The sequence below is a fragment of the Mus musculus genome, chromosome 6 (genome assembly GCF_000001635.26).
Source record: "Mus musculus strain C57BL/6J chromosome 6, GRCm38.p6 C57BL/6J".
Taxonomy (NCBI): Eukaryota; Metazoa; Chordata; class Mammalia; order Rodentia; family Muridae; genus Mus; species Mus musculus.
In genome coordinates this window covers 91,098,460-91,115,251 of record NC_000072.6, presented here as the reverse complement: position 1 = coordinate 91,115,251, position 16,792 = coordinate 91,098,460, and the positions used below count along the sequence as shown (strand labels likewise).

Below are 16,792 nucleotides of genomic sequence, written 5' to 3'. Positions count from 1 at the left end.
AGAATAACATTTTCTGTCTTTACTTCCTCTCTAACTGCACTTTCCTGAGAGTTGCTGATGGGTCTTGGCAGATTTTTATATTCTCAGTAGGAGGACTGGGAAAGACATTCAAAAGCTCAGATACCTCAGACGCATGCCAAGTACCCTCTGGATTGTTTAGTGTCTGGTGGCTTTCATCCTAAGGTGTGGTTGAAAAGTGTCTTCTTTGAAGGTGTTTGGTTGCAGTTTCCCCCTTACTCAACCGGAAGCTGGTCTGTCAGTCAAGCATAGATCAGAAATGTTATTCTGAATACAGTCACTCGTTGCTTTAGTTTTGAGAATCCTGGAGGCTTTGAGAGTTGGCAGATAGCTAAGACTCACACCTGCAGTCATCTCTCCCTGGAGGAGATGGCCTCTTTATCCAGGAGTACTTCAAGTCTCTGAGATGAAAAACAAAGACAATTTAACCCCTGCCAGGCCCTGGGGGTGTTGCTCATCCTTGGAATTCAGTGCTGAGCTCCAGGTTCTCTGAAGTGACTGCATGTCTGAGCCTGTAGCTTTAAGTTACCTTTCCTAGTTCCTGAATTGTAGCATCCAGTAACTGGGAGGTCATCTGGTCGGTGTTGCTGCGTTTGAGGGAATGCAGAGAGGGAAGAGGTGGCAGCTCACTCACAGTGTGGTGATGGTGATGGTGCTGAAGGCCTTCCAGCCCATCATCCATCAGTGGGACCTGGGGCCACAGCCTTGGCAAACTTGCCAGGCTCATTTGTCTTTCCAGTTAAACCCAGACAGCTTTGCTGCAGACCAAGTTATGATTTAGCGTAAGCTACTTTGCATGGAAAATTATTTTATTGGTTCCTTTAAAAGGTATCCTTGTATATACAAATGATATCCACAAAAAACTTGAATTGAGAGGAAAAAAGAAATTTCACCCTTGTCTTTCAACTTTGCTCCAAACTCAGGCACATTGTGGTCTCCTTTCAGTTCTGTGGTTCATTAAGAAGGTGGTCTGTTGGGAAGTGGGGTAGATAAGGCAGGAGAGAGAAGTGAGGATGAGACCCAGGTAAAGTCTGGAGACCCTCTGGTGTTGGTCTATACTTGAGGCAAACCTTGTGCATCCGCGCCTGTGCGTGTGTGGTATAACTTCTCAGCTCACTGAATGAATGAATCAATCTTATCTGAGGTAGTAGAGAAACCTGCCCGATAGATTTGCCTAGTGTGGTCCTGAATCTTCTTAGCTAAGAGATAAGTGAGTTAGGACAGAAAGATGGGGAGAGTTGTTGGGAAGTGGCAAGGGAAGAAAGCACTTTACCCTAGAATCTGTTTGAAACCTCTGCTTGGCTGAGAGTAAGAATTCACTACAGTTGACTTAACATTTCTCTCTCTGTCCCCATCTGTCTCTATCCATCCAATGAACCAGGCTGACAGCCTGACTTTATATGTTACTGTCTGTCTGATTAACTAGGCGTAAGGCCTGAATGTAAATGACTTTGGGTAGGGCCTCATTACCACCCACCCCCATTCTCAAATTTCAAACAAAACTGTTTTTCTGTAAAGACTCTTATCACCCCTTTGTTCCCTTGAGCTAGAGGTTTACCTATCAATTGCAATTCTGTTGCATGACCTTCAGCAATCTTCTCTGATCTCATAGGAACCATTTGAAGATGGTGGCATCAAGACCTACTAAAATAGGACACATATGAACACACACACACACACACACACGAAAGATTGTTTAGTTTTTTTCTTTTTTTTTTTTTTCTTTACGATTTATTTATTTTATGTGTGTGTGCCTGGTGCCTAAGGAGGCCAGAATAGAGTGTTGGATCCCCTGGAACTGGGGTTACAGATGGTTATAAGTGATAAGTGGTCGAATTGGTGCTGGAAACCAAACCCTCATCCTCTGCAAGAGCAACAAGAGCAACAAGTGTTCTATATCACTGAGCCATTTCTCCAGCCAGACAAAGAAAGGTGACTGTCTCTTGATGAGTTGGCACACACAGTTATTTGTGTCCACCATGCCTTATTTGTGACACTGTGTTTGTTTGTGTGTACATTTTGTTTTTTCTCTTTAGGCATTTCTCACTTTACCCTTGTGCTCAAGCCTGTATTATAATATCTGGGGGCTGGAGGGATGACCCTTTGGTTAAGAGAACTCACTTTTCCAGAGGACCTGGGTTTAACTCCTAGCACCTATGTGGAGGCTCATAGCTATGTAACTCTAGTTCTAGGGGATCTGGTGCCTTCTTCTGGCCTCTGAGGCCACTGTACACACATAGGGCACACACATATATATGCAGACAAAACACCCTTACCCATATAGAATAAATTAGAAAAGGAAAAAAAATTTTTTTTTTCAAGACAGGGTTTCTCTGTGTAGCTCTGGCTGTCCTGGAACTCACTCTGTAGACCAGGCTGGCTTCGAACTCAGAAATCCGCCTGCCTTGGCCTCCCGAGTGCTGGGATTAAAGTGCGACACCACTGCACCGCTAGAAAAAATTTTTAAAGATTTTTAAAAATCCATAATAAACCCTGAGCTGGCTAGTGTTTATGGGAACTTGACACAAACTAGAGTCATTTTGGAAGAGGGAACCTCAGGTAAGAAAATACCCCCACCAGATTGTGAGGAAGTCTGTGGTGCACTTTCTTAACTGATGCTTGATGTAGGGAGGACCCAGTTCACTGTTGGCTGTGGAGCCCATGAACTGGTAGCCCTTCAATACAAGCAAGCTAAGCAAGCCATGAGGAGCAAGTCAGTAAGCAGTACCCCTCCATGGCCTCTGCATCAGCTCCTGCCTCCAAGTTCCTGCCCTGACTTCTGTCAGTGATGGGTTGTGACCTTAGAATTATAAGCTGAAAGAAACCTTTTCCTCCCCAAGTTAGCAATAGAAATCGGAAGATAAACCCCAACTCCTCTTCATAGACTGGCTGGTCCCGAAGTTCTTTTATGTATTGAAGCCGTGAATCTCTATTTTTGCTAATTCAGGTCCCTAAAAGTCTAGGGGAACTCCTCGGGCTGCTGAGAGTGACAGTAGAGAGCTGTACCTCCTGCCTCTGTTCCCCAAACTGCTAGCAATAAGGATTCCCAGAGCAGTCAGAGAGTCACTTTAACAAAGAGCGGACAGGTAATGGTGACATCCACATGCACTGGACTGTGCCAGAAGGAGCGGCAGTGAAGGAGTGGGTGATGCCCTGCTTCCTGGAATTCAGGGTTGGACTTTGGGAGCATTTGCACATGGCCTGTGGAAGAAATGGACAACAATCCCAGACATGTATTCTGGGATACGTTTCCCTGGAAGCCAGCTGGGCCTTGAGTTCAAACGGAGAGAACAGCAAGGGCTGGGCTGAGCATGTTGGGAGAGGAGGTGCACTTGGTGCGGTTAGGGTGTTGGGGAAACACAAGGACAAAGTGAAAGTAATTCAACGTTCACTTGAATCCCAATGAAGCCTGGTAACACATTCACCAGAAATATCCCTGTCTCTTATCCCCAATGTAGGTGGTGATGTCTCACCTCATCGGTGAGAGCTGACCTCATAATTTGGCCCAAAAGGGAAGGGGTGGGGAATGTTCAGGAATTTGGATCCTTGTCCGGCTGAGCATCTTTGATTTAAAAAAACAAAAGCAAAACTGGTTCTCACCAGGTTATCAGAAGGTGAGGGTCCAGAGCTCAGCAGGCAGAGGTCACGTGAGACCTTGGTTAGGGTCAGGTCAAGCATTGAGATTTGCTTTTCTGAGAACCATGCCCACTTGGCCTCCAGAGCTGCCTGCTGCAGAGGTTTCTGATGGGTGTCTCTGCTTGCTCACCTTACAGGACCGGTGTGAGGAAGGTTCTGGAAACTGTCAGCATGTTGGCTTGAGCCGACCTGGAGCCCTGGGTGGTTTTCTTCTACTTCCTTTGTGGGGTTCCTCTATTCTGCCTGACCCCGAGGTGGCTTCTACCCATAGACTCATGAGAGATGGCCCCTGCAGATAGGTAAACTGGGTTGACCAGCAGTCCAGCCTTCCCATCCATCTCCTTTGTCTCTCTTACCCCTCTCCCTCACCCCTTGTATTTTCCCGTTATTTTCTGACCTGACCTCCCTGAGTCTCTGTTCCTCTTACTCCTGCCCAGGTCCTGGCTTATATTCTGAAAAGGGGACAGCTCTCTTAAAGGCCGTGGCACCCAGAGAGTTGGAACATTCTGTATGCCAGTGGGTCTCATGCAGCCATGGTGAGGAGAAAGTGTCACCCTTTCGAGCGCAGTCTCCCCTATTATTTATTTATTTACTGGTGCTGGAAGAGAACTCAGGACCTGGCAGGATCTGGGGAAGCACTGTTCTACAAAAACATAAACCCGCCATCTCAGAATTCACTCTTGATTGTTGAGACCTTATTTACTTTATAATATATGCTTATGAGTCTTTACCTGTGTGTATTTGCCTAGTGTCTGTAGAGGTCAGAAAAGGGTGTCGAGTCCCCTGGAGCTAGACCTAAGAGCAGTCGTGAGCCACGGTGTGCGTGCTCAGAACTGAGCCTGGGTCCTCTGCAAGCGCTCACTGGCTGAGCTGTCTCTTCAGCCCCTCTCCTATTTTAAAACAAGAACTGTGTAACCCAGAACGTTGCCTCCTAACCGTTTGCTCAGTTCAGGGCATCAGCGCACCCTGACATCCATCTCAGAACTCTGCCTTCTAAAACTGAAACCCCTTAGCCGTTAAACACTAACTCCCCACTTCCTCCTACACTGCCCCTGACAACCGCCCTCCAGCTTTCTTCTCTTTCTTTCTTTTTAAAAATATTAACCAAAAGTTTTACTTCCTAAGTGACTGTCCCCTTCATAGCCTCCTCCTTTCTAAGTGTTTGGCTGCTTCCGAGAGCTTCTGTGAGAAGCACTGACCCCAGGTTCAGAGGGGTTTTTTTTTTGTTGTTTTTTTTTTTTTGCGTCTGGTTTCCTGGCAAGCCCAACAGAGTGTCTGTGTGCCCTGGTGTATAAGGTTTCCTTTCCAGTAAAGGTGAATTAATTTAAAGAAAAAAAAATTGGAAGATACTTCAGCAGTTAAGAGTACTGACTGCTCTTCCAGAGGACTAGGTGTTAATTTTAAGCACCCATTATGGTGGCTCACAGTCCCCCCCCCCCGCTTCCCCCCCACAACCCCCACCCCCACCCCCATTCCATGCTCAGACATACAAGCAGTCAAGATACGCACAGAAAATAAAGAATAGAAAGATAAAAATGGTGTTGGATGTGACTGTTGCTGAATCAGGTGGTGAGGTCCCTAAGGTGGGTGTGTTGGGTGTCCAATGCTATTAGAAAGTGACTAAGATAAGGAATGTAATGGGGAAACCAGTCTACAATCGTTTGGACCTGTGGTGAGGCAGGACATCATGGTGGGAGTGGGTGGTGGGCCAAGGTCAGTTCACTTCTTGTAGAAGCAAAATGGGAGGGAGAAAGGGGCTGGGGCCCCTATATATCAGTCAATAGTGTGCTCTAATGCCCTGACTTCCAGAGGACTAGGGGTAACTTCTTCAGGGTTCTTGTATCTTTCAGTGACTAAGTGTTCAGGATAAGGCCTTCTGGAGACATTTAAGGGCCAAACCACAGCTGTGGGAAAGGTCATGAGAAAGCCCTGGAGTCCAGGCAGCTGCTCTTGGTGGTTAGAAACTGCAGGACCTGCTAAAGCCCAGTAGGAACCAGAATGGTAAAGCTAGTTTGTCTTCTAATCCCTTTAAATATTAATCTTCACTTAATCCTAAGGAGCTATTTTTTTATAATCCCTAAAACCTGCTCTACCTAGAGGGATGGTTATAGCCACTTAAGTTGAGGTGCCTGAGACCTGGAGCCTCCCAGCAGAGTGTCTCTGGGGTGTGAAGTGGAATTGGGCTCTTCAGCTGGTGCCTGGCTTGCTTGGCCCCTCCCTCAACAAGTTTAAAAGAATAAATCAGTCAACTTTAAGAAATATATTTAAAAGGGTACATTTAGTCACATGCTCACTGATGCCATCTTCTGCAGGTTCCGGGAAGTCCTTAGCATAGTTTTTTAATGTTGTACCCACTACAGAGTAGCAGGATTATGTCATTGCTTCCTGGTCTAAGCTGTGTTGAAGCCATTGTTTTCTAGGCATATGGTGACATGTGGCAGTTTCCTGATCTGTCACCTGGGGTTCTAATATGACTATTGGGGACACAGCTGTACTCATCACACTTTACTATTTAACACAGAACAGAATTATCGTATAACAATGAACATTACTGTGGTGTGTTTATTACAGTACTGGGTCTGTAGGAAACATTACTGTGAACCATAAAGAGCTCAGCCTGGAGTATTCACCTCCCCAGCCTTGAGATGCTGTGTGTGACAGGAAATGCAAGCCAAAATGTTTGCAAAACAATGAAGGGATGTATGTAATTTTGGCAAGATTTGTTTCCGGTTTCTATGTTGGAGTTAGAAATGAATGCATGGTCACTAGGATATGCTCCTTGTTCTTAGGTTTTGGCTGTGGTGTTCCTTGGCTCACTCTTAGGGTAGCAAGATACTATGGCAACCAACCCTCACCCCCACCCCCACCCTCATTCCAGTCTGTGTGGACATAAGCCACAACACCTGTTCTAATTGGATCTGCCTGAGGCACATATGACAGTCCAAGCCCATCTCTGTGACCTGGGTGCACAAGGCTTTTGTTGGCCAGTAGTGTGTTTGTCAGTGTCCTCAGTGTTCTCTGGAGTCTCCTAGACTGAGAGAGGATAAAGGCTCTGTCTCTTCCGGCTGCTGTTACAAACCCATAGATGAAAAAAAGTGCCTTGAAATAATGAGAATGTCTTCCCTTAGTGCTGGAGGAAGTCACAGATGTTGTCTGAGTGGCTGTGTTGTGAGGCTGTGTCCCACTTGCATACTAACAGTTTCGTGTTGTGTTCTTGGGTGTGTCTGTGGTGGTGGTGGTGGTGGTGGTGGTGGTGGTGGTGGTGGACCAGGCAGCTCTGAGAGGCCTCTTTAAGTGGCACTGAGCCCTTTCTCAAGGCTCTGTGCCCATAGCCTAATCACTCCCCAGTACTGCTGTCTGGGGAGCTAGGATTTCAATGTGGGAGCTGGAGGGACATATTGACATCATCCTAGGCAGGCCCACCCAGGGGAGTTAGGTGCTGTTACAGAAAGAGGTAGATGGAGGTCGAGGGCATCCCCTTCCTGAGTGACAAGTCAGATGTGAGTGCCTTTTCTATGCCTGTCTACTGGATTGTTGGTGGGGAGAGGATGCCTTTGAAGCTGTTGTCACCAGGAGACTTTGGAAGGAACATGGCAGGAGCCTGTGAGAAGGTGGCCTGGCTGTGTGACAGGCACTGAACCCAGTATCTGCAGATGTGAGCTCTCACTTGACCAACGTTGGGACTGATTCTGAATACACTTGGAAAGCTGTGCAGCACCCAAGGCTTTCTGGTTCACTCCATAGAGTTATTCCAATTTGCTTTATACTTAAAAACTTTGGTGTTAAGAAAATTTCTCACTTGAGTGTCCTGTGAATCCTTGAGGAGGCAGACAGATTGTAGTGCTTAGACCCCAAATAGGAAAGGGCAGCAGACATTCCCTAACTCGGTTCAGGAGTGTACAGTATACCAGCTGCCCACAGACCCTAACACAAAACCCCTCACCACAGTGTGAGAGAGAGTTAAATCCAGAGAAATGTCAGGGAGCAAGAGGGTGAAACCCAGGAATGCAAAGTTGGCTTGATACTAAAACAAAACAAAACCTCAGTGTAATGTTAGCAGCAAAAGGAAGGAGGACACTAATTGTCACTGATGGCAGACCTAGCTTTTGTCAAGAGTACAGAATTCCTCAGCCACACCTCATCCATCCAGCTAGCCTACTGGAAGTTACAGGCTTCCCCTTCCTGGTCCATGTTCCCCCCAGCCCTAAGTCCTCCTTTCTCCCTTCTGCGTTTCCTGCTCACCTCCTTATGGAAGCAGGAGCTACACAAAGGCAGAGGCTCATGTGTGTGCTGAACTCTTCTCAACATCATAGGTGATCCAGCAAAACTCACATGATTTGGATCTTCAGTGTCCCTCAGGGCCCGTGTGCTTCAGGCGTAGGGTCAGCAGAACCTTTAGAAGGTGGGGCTTAGAGAAAAGAAATTGTCTTTGGAAATGTGTCCTTGAAGGGTTGGTCGGTCTCTAGTTACACTGTCTCCTCTTGTGAGCAGCTTCTCCGTTTCCACACTCTGATGCCAAGAGAACCAACTAATACTAGGCTGGAACTCCTGAAACCATAGGCCGAAGTACCTCCCCTCCTTATATGTTGCTTTTTAAAATAGGGATTTGTCATTGTTTTAAAGGCTGACTACTCCTCATGGACTCAGAGAATGGCTGAGCATTAAAGATTCCAGGAGGACCAGTGTCACAGGGGGAACTGAGAGGAAGGAGGTGTTGCCCTCTGCCTTAGCTGTGAGAGCGGGAGGGATGGGCTCCTAACAAGGACATGTGATGTGCAAAGGCATTTGCAAAGGGATAAAGATGGGAGAGTTGTGGGAGAGAGGGGCTTATAAGCTGAGATCTGACTTCAGATGGTTGAGGCTCCTGCCTGAACCTGCCTGTGGATCTGGGGGTGTCAGTGTCTGTGTCTGCTCTGTTGGGGAGGCCTGGAGGAGGAGGCAGAACCAGAATCAAGGTTCAGGGAAGCATACTGACCTGCAATTCCTTTCTCTTAAGGTTAAGAGTCCTATAAACATTGAAGTGAGGTAGTCTCTACTGACCTTGTCCTGTTCCCAGCCCCCAACTAGGTTCTTCCTCCCCTTCTGAGAATCAGTGGATAGATAGCTAGTGTGCAAACCAGAGGTACTGTATCATCAGTTCAGGACCGATAGCCTTAGACAGGGTAAAACAACTTAAAACATAGTGCCATAGGGGATTTGAATGAAATGTGTGTGCCTCAGTCAACGTACCATTGCTCTGAAGAGACACCACCACCATGATATCTATTTCTTATAAGGAAAGCATTTAATTGGGTCTTGCTTACGGTTTCAGAGGTCTAATCCATTACCACCACAGTGGATAGCACATAGGCAGATATGGAGCTGGACCTGGAGCTGAGAATTCTACATCCAAGTCTACAGGCAGAAGGAAGAGAGAGCTAATGGGCCTGGCTTGCACTTTTGAGACCTCAAAGCCCACCTCCAGTGACACACTTCCTCCAACAACACCACGTCTAATCCAACAAGGCCACACCTTCTAATCCTAAATAGTGCCACTCCCTGATGGCCAAACATTTAAATATATGAGCCTCTGGGGGCTGTCTTATTCCAGCCACTACAGGGTGTAAACATGTTAGCTTTGGGATGCCAGCCACTGGCTTTGAGAAGTGCTGCAACTCAAAGCTCAAAGGTCTTTGGATGACAGTCAGTATTGGTCCCTATCAGGGCAGGTCTGCAGGTCTGGTGTCACAGCTCTCACAGACTTCTAGAGTAGTAGAGAGTAGAGTCTTTGTAGAGGTGGGCAGTTTTGATGTCTACAGACTGGATGTAGAGTTCCTGTACCTGCAGTTGCCCTGTCAAAGCCCAGAACTTGGCTTGAGTGAGCCCCCTGCTGGAGGTAGGAATCTCAAGTGCTGGGGCTCCAGTCTCTATCAAGTTATCAAGTTCATCTCCAGCAGATCCTGAAGGTACTCAGCTCTTCCTGGGTTGACTCTGTATATCTATAGAGGACATGCTGGAGCAGGATGGTCTCTGATTGGCCGAATGTAGACACACAAATGGGGTGAGCATAGAGCTAATCACAGAAGAGCTGTCAGACCTGGTGGGAGAGGGGAGGATCCTTGTGCCTCCAAAAGATGGTTGGAAAGCTCTGTGTTGGAGCTCCATGTACCCCAACAGCAGTAGGCCTGCTGGCCTGTGTTCAGGATCCCCCCTCAGCTGGGTAAGAGCTTTGCGTCTTGTTCTGTCTGATCTTCCCTAGTCCTTTGCAGCTAGACTTTGTTCCTATTAAATGAGGAGATGGTGGTTCATATGGCAGGTGAGTGGCAGTTCCCTGTAGCACCTTTACCTTTCTGCAGATATCAACAGTGAGACAGGCCATACTGCCTGATCCTCAGCCCCGCTGTTTATTGTGCTGACCTAAGGTTCCCAGGAAACACAGGTGTGTCATTTTCAGACTATGAGACTTTCCATATGTTCCTTGAGGCTAAGCACACTGCTGTCTGCTGTCTACTGGTTCTGAACAATTGGGGAGGTGCCCTGAGGATAGCAGTTGATTTAACCTGGGCATGGGGGTGCACTGAGCAGAAAGCCATGTGAACTGGTTTCCATTTCTTCTGTAGAACATGAAACATGACACCACCCACGTGGGCAGACCTGGTGGACTTTTTCTTTGCCTTCTCAAGTTTGACAGGTTTCTCCTGATTGGTTCTTTTTTTATAACTCATTTGCATACACAGTCAATTAGAGTCCACTAGGCTTTCTGTAACTAGGAGACAAGCCATGTTTTCCCCAGTCTTGCTTCCAGCCTGGTCTTAGTTGTTTCTGCTATCTTCAGAGGAAGAAGCCTAAATACCTCAGAGTCCAGTTCCCAGCCATAGGCAGGCTTCCAGCTGGATTAAGTCTTCTCTAGACAGTCAGACAGTCAGACTGTCAGACAGAAGGCAGACAGACAGACAGACAGATGAACTTGCTCCCACTGTTTCTGCCTTAGCCTTTGAGACATGTCTATAGCTGCAAGCCAGGGAACCAACTCTAGCCTTCAGAGCCTGCCAGAGATGGGAGAACTGTTGTACCTGCCTCTCTTGTCAGTGACCCACTCTCTCTGCCAGGAACTTGGTACCCCAAAGCCTTACCCACCCAGTGGGAGCTTTTGAGCTACAGCACTTGCTGACGGGTACCCCAGCACACAGGGCTGCCATATTTCTAACTTGTTGGTTAGCATCCTGGGCCACCAATGGTCTCAGTTTCTGATTTCCTGTTTGAGGATCTGTGTTCCCATTCAACTTTTTACTCCTGTGTGATGAGTGCTATCTTTGTCTGCCCACCCTGTTATTGGTGAGGAGGCAAGAACCCAAGATAAGAGAATTGACTCTCAGTAACATCTTACATTATGATTAGAACTTTCAGTAGAGGAAATGCCCCTTCTTGATAGGAAATAAGGAAAGAGAGGCCCAAGTCTCAATACCCTTTTCAAGAGCTCACCCTAGCGACCTAATGCTCTCCCACTAGAGATTGTACATCCTCCCAGTAGCACTGAATGCCTATGACCAAGCCTGTAGCATATGGGCCTTTGGGGGACATCCAGCACACAATCTATAGCTATCACATAGACAATGTCACTGCCCGGAAAAACCTGTACTCCTCACACTCATCCCTAATTTCCAGCCCTAATAAGTTTGTCCAGATATTTTAATTATAAACCATATGCCTAGATTGGGCAGATCTAGTACTATACTAACTTATTCTCCAGCTATAAAACCCCTTGCTATTTGCAGTTTCTTCTAGCCACGTGGTTCTGGTCTATTAGGACTTCCTCCTCCTCTTCCTCTTCTTCCTCCTTCATCCTCTGTTCTCTCCTTCTCCCTCTACCTGCTACCCCCTCTTGAGCCTCCAGTTTCACCTTTCCCCACCACTGCCCATCCCAGGTCTTTTACTGACCAATTAAAATGGGGAGAAGACTCACATGGCATCTTCTGAGTAGTGAGGGTCTGCTCCTTGGGAACAGCCCCTCCTGAGGAACCAGTATTAACATTAGAATACAAACACTGCAGCAGGGCGTGCCTTTAATCCCAGCACTCAGGAGGCAGAGGCAGGTGGATTTCTGAGTTCAAGGCCAGCCTGGTCTACAAAGTGAGTTCCAGGACAGCCAGGGCTATACAGAGAAACCCTGTCTTGAAAAACAACAACAACAACAAAAAAAATACAAACAGCATCAGAGCAACCCACCACATCACTCTTCCCCTACACTGTCTCTTCTAATGGTTCCTCAAGTCATAGCTGCGTTACTAGGACATTCACAGCAGAACGTGACTACCCATGACATCCTAGACTGTTTGGGCTTTACCAGAGTTTCCAGGAAGGTCCTCTTCCAATTTACTGATCCAAGCTAGTGTCCTACAGGGCAGTTATTTGTCCTGTTTCCATAGTCTCCTTTGATGGATGTTAATTTTCTAGCCACACACTCTCTCTCTCTCTGTAGCTCTTTTTCTGTCTCTCTGTGTGTCTCATGTGTGTGTGTGTGTGTGTGTGTGTGTGTGTGTGTGTGTGTGAAGCTTAACCTTGAAAAATATCTTCAACTACTACTGAATAAAGTCCATCTCTTGCATAAAGAGTGAGAGACTCCTCCTCAACTTTGTTCTTCCCCCTTGGCTTCTGAAGTGCTGTATCCTCAGAGGGATGCCTCGAGCCAAGCACACATGCCTCTCCCTGAGAATTCCATCTCTCCTCACTGGTGGCTGAGGTTGGTTTAGTATTTCAGACTTCCTGCAGCAGCTTAGTTGGTACCTATGTTGTGTCTCAGTGTTCTCAGTTGTGATGGGAGATGTTGCTTGTGACCACCTGGCTTCTAGCAAGACATTAGCCATGAGGCTGGAAGTCTGGAGATGTCTGTTCAGGTGTGCTATGTGCCACTATTTTGTGTCGAACAGCATACTATGTAACCTAGGTTGCCCTCAAACTTGCTATGTAGCTGAGGAAGACCTTGAATTGCAGATGATCCTGAGTTTTGAGATTATTGGCAAGGGCCACCCACCATGGCTGGCTTTTAGCTGTGACTGACTCTAGCATGTCTGTGCTGTGTTGGAGACTGGGCTAGGTGAGGCTGAGGCACTTTGCTCAATGGCTGTCCTACCCTGGGCACTGGGCACTCGGCATAGATAACTCTCAGTGTGTGTGACAGGCAGGACAAGTCTCTGCCATCACCCTGCCATCTTGGTGGCATTCATTCAGAGGCCACTTGGGACTTGCAGTAACAGTGAATACCCACTTAGCATCTGGTAGGTGCTGACTTTTGTCCTCAGTTCTCCTTGACTGAGTTGCTGGGACTGTTGCTGTGCTGTGTTATGGAGCTGAGGCAGTGACACCTGATGGCTTCCCCAGCATGTTTCCAGCTGTCCAACTTACCTGTTGCTGGGCTTATCTGCCTCTCCCCTTCCTGTGGTTGTGAGACCAGTCTGAGTGCATAGGGACCGGTTATCACTATACTTTGTGGTCTCCAGGTGCTGTAGAAGCCATATGGGGATGAAGGATAACATCTGGGTGAGTGCTCTTGAGTCCAGCCTGGATCAGATCCAGTATTTGTTCCTCATGCATAAATCCTCTTCCTGCTGATGAAAAATTGCATCAGTAACTCACAGGTTGAAAATATTACATAGAAAATTCCAGAAATAAACTATTCAATCAATAGGTTTTTAAATAACTTTGATTACGGTCTTGTTATAACTTGTATTTTATTATATTACCACTCTTAATTTCTTTCTGGGCCTAATGAGTAAACTAAAATTCACTGTAGGTGTGTGTGGAGGCATAGATAGAGGCTGCAATAGTTTCAGGGGTCCTCTGGAGTCTTGGGCTTGCTCCCTGAGGTGAGGAGGCCTTGTGTAGTCCCATGGAGAAATCTTGGAAGGTGACTGTTGAATACAGAGGCTGTGTCCAGATGCTCAGTGTCTGGCTTGATTTGCCTGGGGGGCGGGGACGGGGACGGGGCGGGGGGGGGGGGGGAGGGGGAGCACTGTGTACCGTGACTCAAGCCCTTGGGTTGCAGAGCTCTGGTGCTGGAAGGCTTGGTTTGGCTTCTTTCCTTCTTTTGTTTTCTTTTGGGTTGATGTATGAGGTCCCTCACCTCTGTTCTGTGTTTCAGTCCAACAGGCTCCCAGGTAGAAGCCTCTTCTCTTCTCTGCAGTATGGCTCCAGGGAATGACCTTTCCTCTCTTTACTGCAGGTCATCCACCCGGCCAGAGGTAGCCAGCATAGAGCCGTTGGGCTCCAGTGAACAGCAGTGCTCCCAGAAGGCAGTGGTGCAGGCCCGCTTGACCCAGCCAGCCCGCCTGACCAGCATCATCTTTGCAGAAGACATCAGTAAGGGTTTTATGGGGGATCCTTGGTGGGGTTGTGAGACAGGCTCCCTTGAGACATCTACCTGGGGTCTAGGAAGCGTCCTTTCTGGTCTTTCCTCACTGAGACTGACTTTCTAAACTCATAAATTAGTATTTGTTACCTTAGATGCTCTTAACTGGTGTCAAATCAAAATGAAAAAAATCTGACCTACTATAGGAAACCATGTCTTTTTGTTCCCTGTATTTGATTCATTATATTGTAGATGTGGAGTACAGTTTTCCTCAGGATCCATGGTAGATTGGTTCCAGGGTCTCCTGGGATGCTGTACTCCTGGGACCAGCCCCTCAAGTGGTCTGGTGCAGTGCTTGCTTAGAACTGTTTCCTGTATTCCTCAATCATCTCAGACAACACGCAATGCTTCATGTGTTGCAAAGCGCTGCAGATCAGCAGACCGTGTGACCTAAGGGGTAATGGCAGGATGTGAGTGCCCAGTACAGAGGATGTTTCCTGAGTGTGTGCTTGCCAGAGTGTGCGTTTGTGATTCCCCAGATACAGAAGCCCGACTGAACCTGGAGAGCATGTGACCTTCTGTTAGGCTCCCTGCACTGTGATGTGGTGGTTTCCATTTTACTGTGTTTATTATTAGTATTTTTCAGCAGTGCAGAGGTTGAACCCAGGGCCTTATGTGTGTAAGGAAGTCCTGGATCACTGAGCTACATGCTCAGCCTCTGCTAGGAATTATTACTTTAAAAATACTTTATCTTATTTATGTGTACATGTCTGTTCTGTGTGTATGCCATGGAGGCCAGAAGAGGTCGTGTGGTCCCAGGAGCTGGACTTACAAGTAGTTGTGAGACAGCTCATACCCAAGTCTTCTCTTCAACCCCATATTTTAAATGCTGAACACTATGCCTTTTCTTTTTTTTTAAGATGGGGATCTTACTGTAGTCCTGGCTGTCCTGGAATTCCTTGTGTAGATTAGTACACCAGGCTGGCTTTGAACTTATAGAGATCCACCCATCTCTGCTTCCCAAGTGCTAGGATCAAAGACGTGTATCCAGCCTGCTGAGCACTATTTTTAACAGGAGGCGATCTCACAGACATTCCCTCATGTTAAACAGTTAGAGTGCTCGGTTTCAGTTCAGTGTTAGGAATGCTAGTTTTATGCACACACAGCTTGGGCTTATTTATTTCCTACCTACCACAGAAGCCCAGTTTTGCTGGGTCACAACATATACATTTTATTGCTTTTTAAATTGTATTTTAATTATATGTATGACGTGTGTTTGTGTGTGGGTGTATGCATAGGAGTGCTGGAACTCGTGGACGTGAGAGGCTTCGGATCCCCCTGGAGCTGGAGTTGCAGGTGGTTGGGGGACATCTGATATGGTTGTGTCCTTAGGAAGAATAGGCTGTGCTACAAATGGCTCAGGCCTCTATCCAGCCCATAGTTTTTGTTTTGAGGTAGGTCCAGTCTGCCCCTGAACTACTAGACCCTAGCAGTCCTACCGCCTCAGTCTCCTGAGTAGCTGGGACCATAGGTATATACCCAATACCTTATTGAGCACAGCAATATAAGAATTTTTAAGGCTTTTGATACATGGGCTAACACAGAACAAGTGTTTCTATCTAGTGCCTGGAGAATGGTCAGAATAACTAGTATTATACAATGGTTATCCTCACTCTAGAGGGTTCGCCAGGTAATGTTGTTATCTGTCTTATTTGTGAGGAAGTAGAAAGTCTGTGTATAGGCTGGAGAGATTAATCGGTAAAGAGCACTGGCGGCTTGCTCTTCCAGAGGTCCTGAGTTCAATTCCCAGCAACCATATGGTGGCTCACAACCATCTGTAATGGTATCCGATACCCTTTTCTGGTGTGTCTGAAGACAGCTACAGTGTACTCATAAATGAAATAAATAGATCTTTAAAAAAAAAAAAAGGTCTGTGCATCTATCCATGCACTCCCCTTGTGATATACTGGGTAGTCTTATAGAAGGTTGATGTAAGTAAAACAGGGAGGCCAGGGAATGGCTGCACAAACCCAGAGACTTGGGTTCCATCCCTAGAACTCAAGTAAAGGAGGACGGAGAGAGCTGGCTCCACAGAACTGTCCCCTGCTGTCCCCTGTGTCCACATGTGTGCTGTGCTAAGCAGCCTCCCCACCCATCATCCACACAGTCATAAGTAAATAAAAATTTTCAGAAAAGCCGAACAAACACCAAGAGAACAAGTACGAGGGGCAAGCATTAGTGTGAGTCCTGATCTTGGTGCACAAGCAGAGAGAGAGAGGCACAGTCAGCTATTGTGTTTGCCACTTCCCTTTGTGGTTGCAGCCTAAGGACTGCTGCACTTTCCTGGAGGAATTTTTCCTCACACAGCTTTAAATGTGGGTTCACAAAGAAACGATGAGAAAGCCAGTCTTCCTGTCTGGGTAGCTATGCTAGCTACCAGAATATACTGTTTGCTCCTGGGGTGAATTGGGCTCCTGTTGTGGTGTGTTGGGTTCTCAGTTACTGTAGTCAATGCCACTGGAGGTAGGATGGCGAGTGGACACCATTCTCAGTGCTGTTCTTCTTTGTCCCTGCAGCTACAGGGCAGGTGCTGCGCTGTGACGCCATCGTTGATCTCATCCACGGCATTCAGATTGTCTCTACCACCCGTGAGCTCTATCTTGAGGACTCTCCACTGGAGCTGAAGATCCAGGCTCTGGACTCAGAAGGTGACTGCACCCGCTGCTCTTCGGCAGGCTCCCATCTTGGCCATAGTTCGGTTGCTGTGTCTTCTCATGACTAGCTGCTGTTCCAGCCAGAAAGGGAGAGTCGCCA

At 47.1% G+C, this 16,792-nt stretch overlaps 1 protein-coding gene across 2 annotated transcripts in view; it reads left to right on the top strand.

The window, feature by feature from the left end:
- Positions 1 to 16,792, top strand: part of Nup210 (nucleoporin 210) — a 105,256-nt gene that overhangs the window by 3,071 nt on the left and 85,393 nt on the right. For both annotated transcript variants that reach the window (NM_018815.2, XM_006506400.4), the window contains exons 2-3: positions 13,853 to 13,989; positions 16,555 to 16,686. In NM_018815.2, the coding sequence (NP_061285.2) occupies positions 13,853 to 13,989; positions 16,555 to 16,686 (269 nt within the window). The remainder of the gene's footprint in view (positions 1 to 13,852; positions 13,990 to 16,554; positions 16,687 to 16,792) is intronic.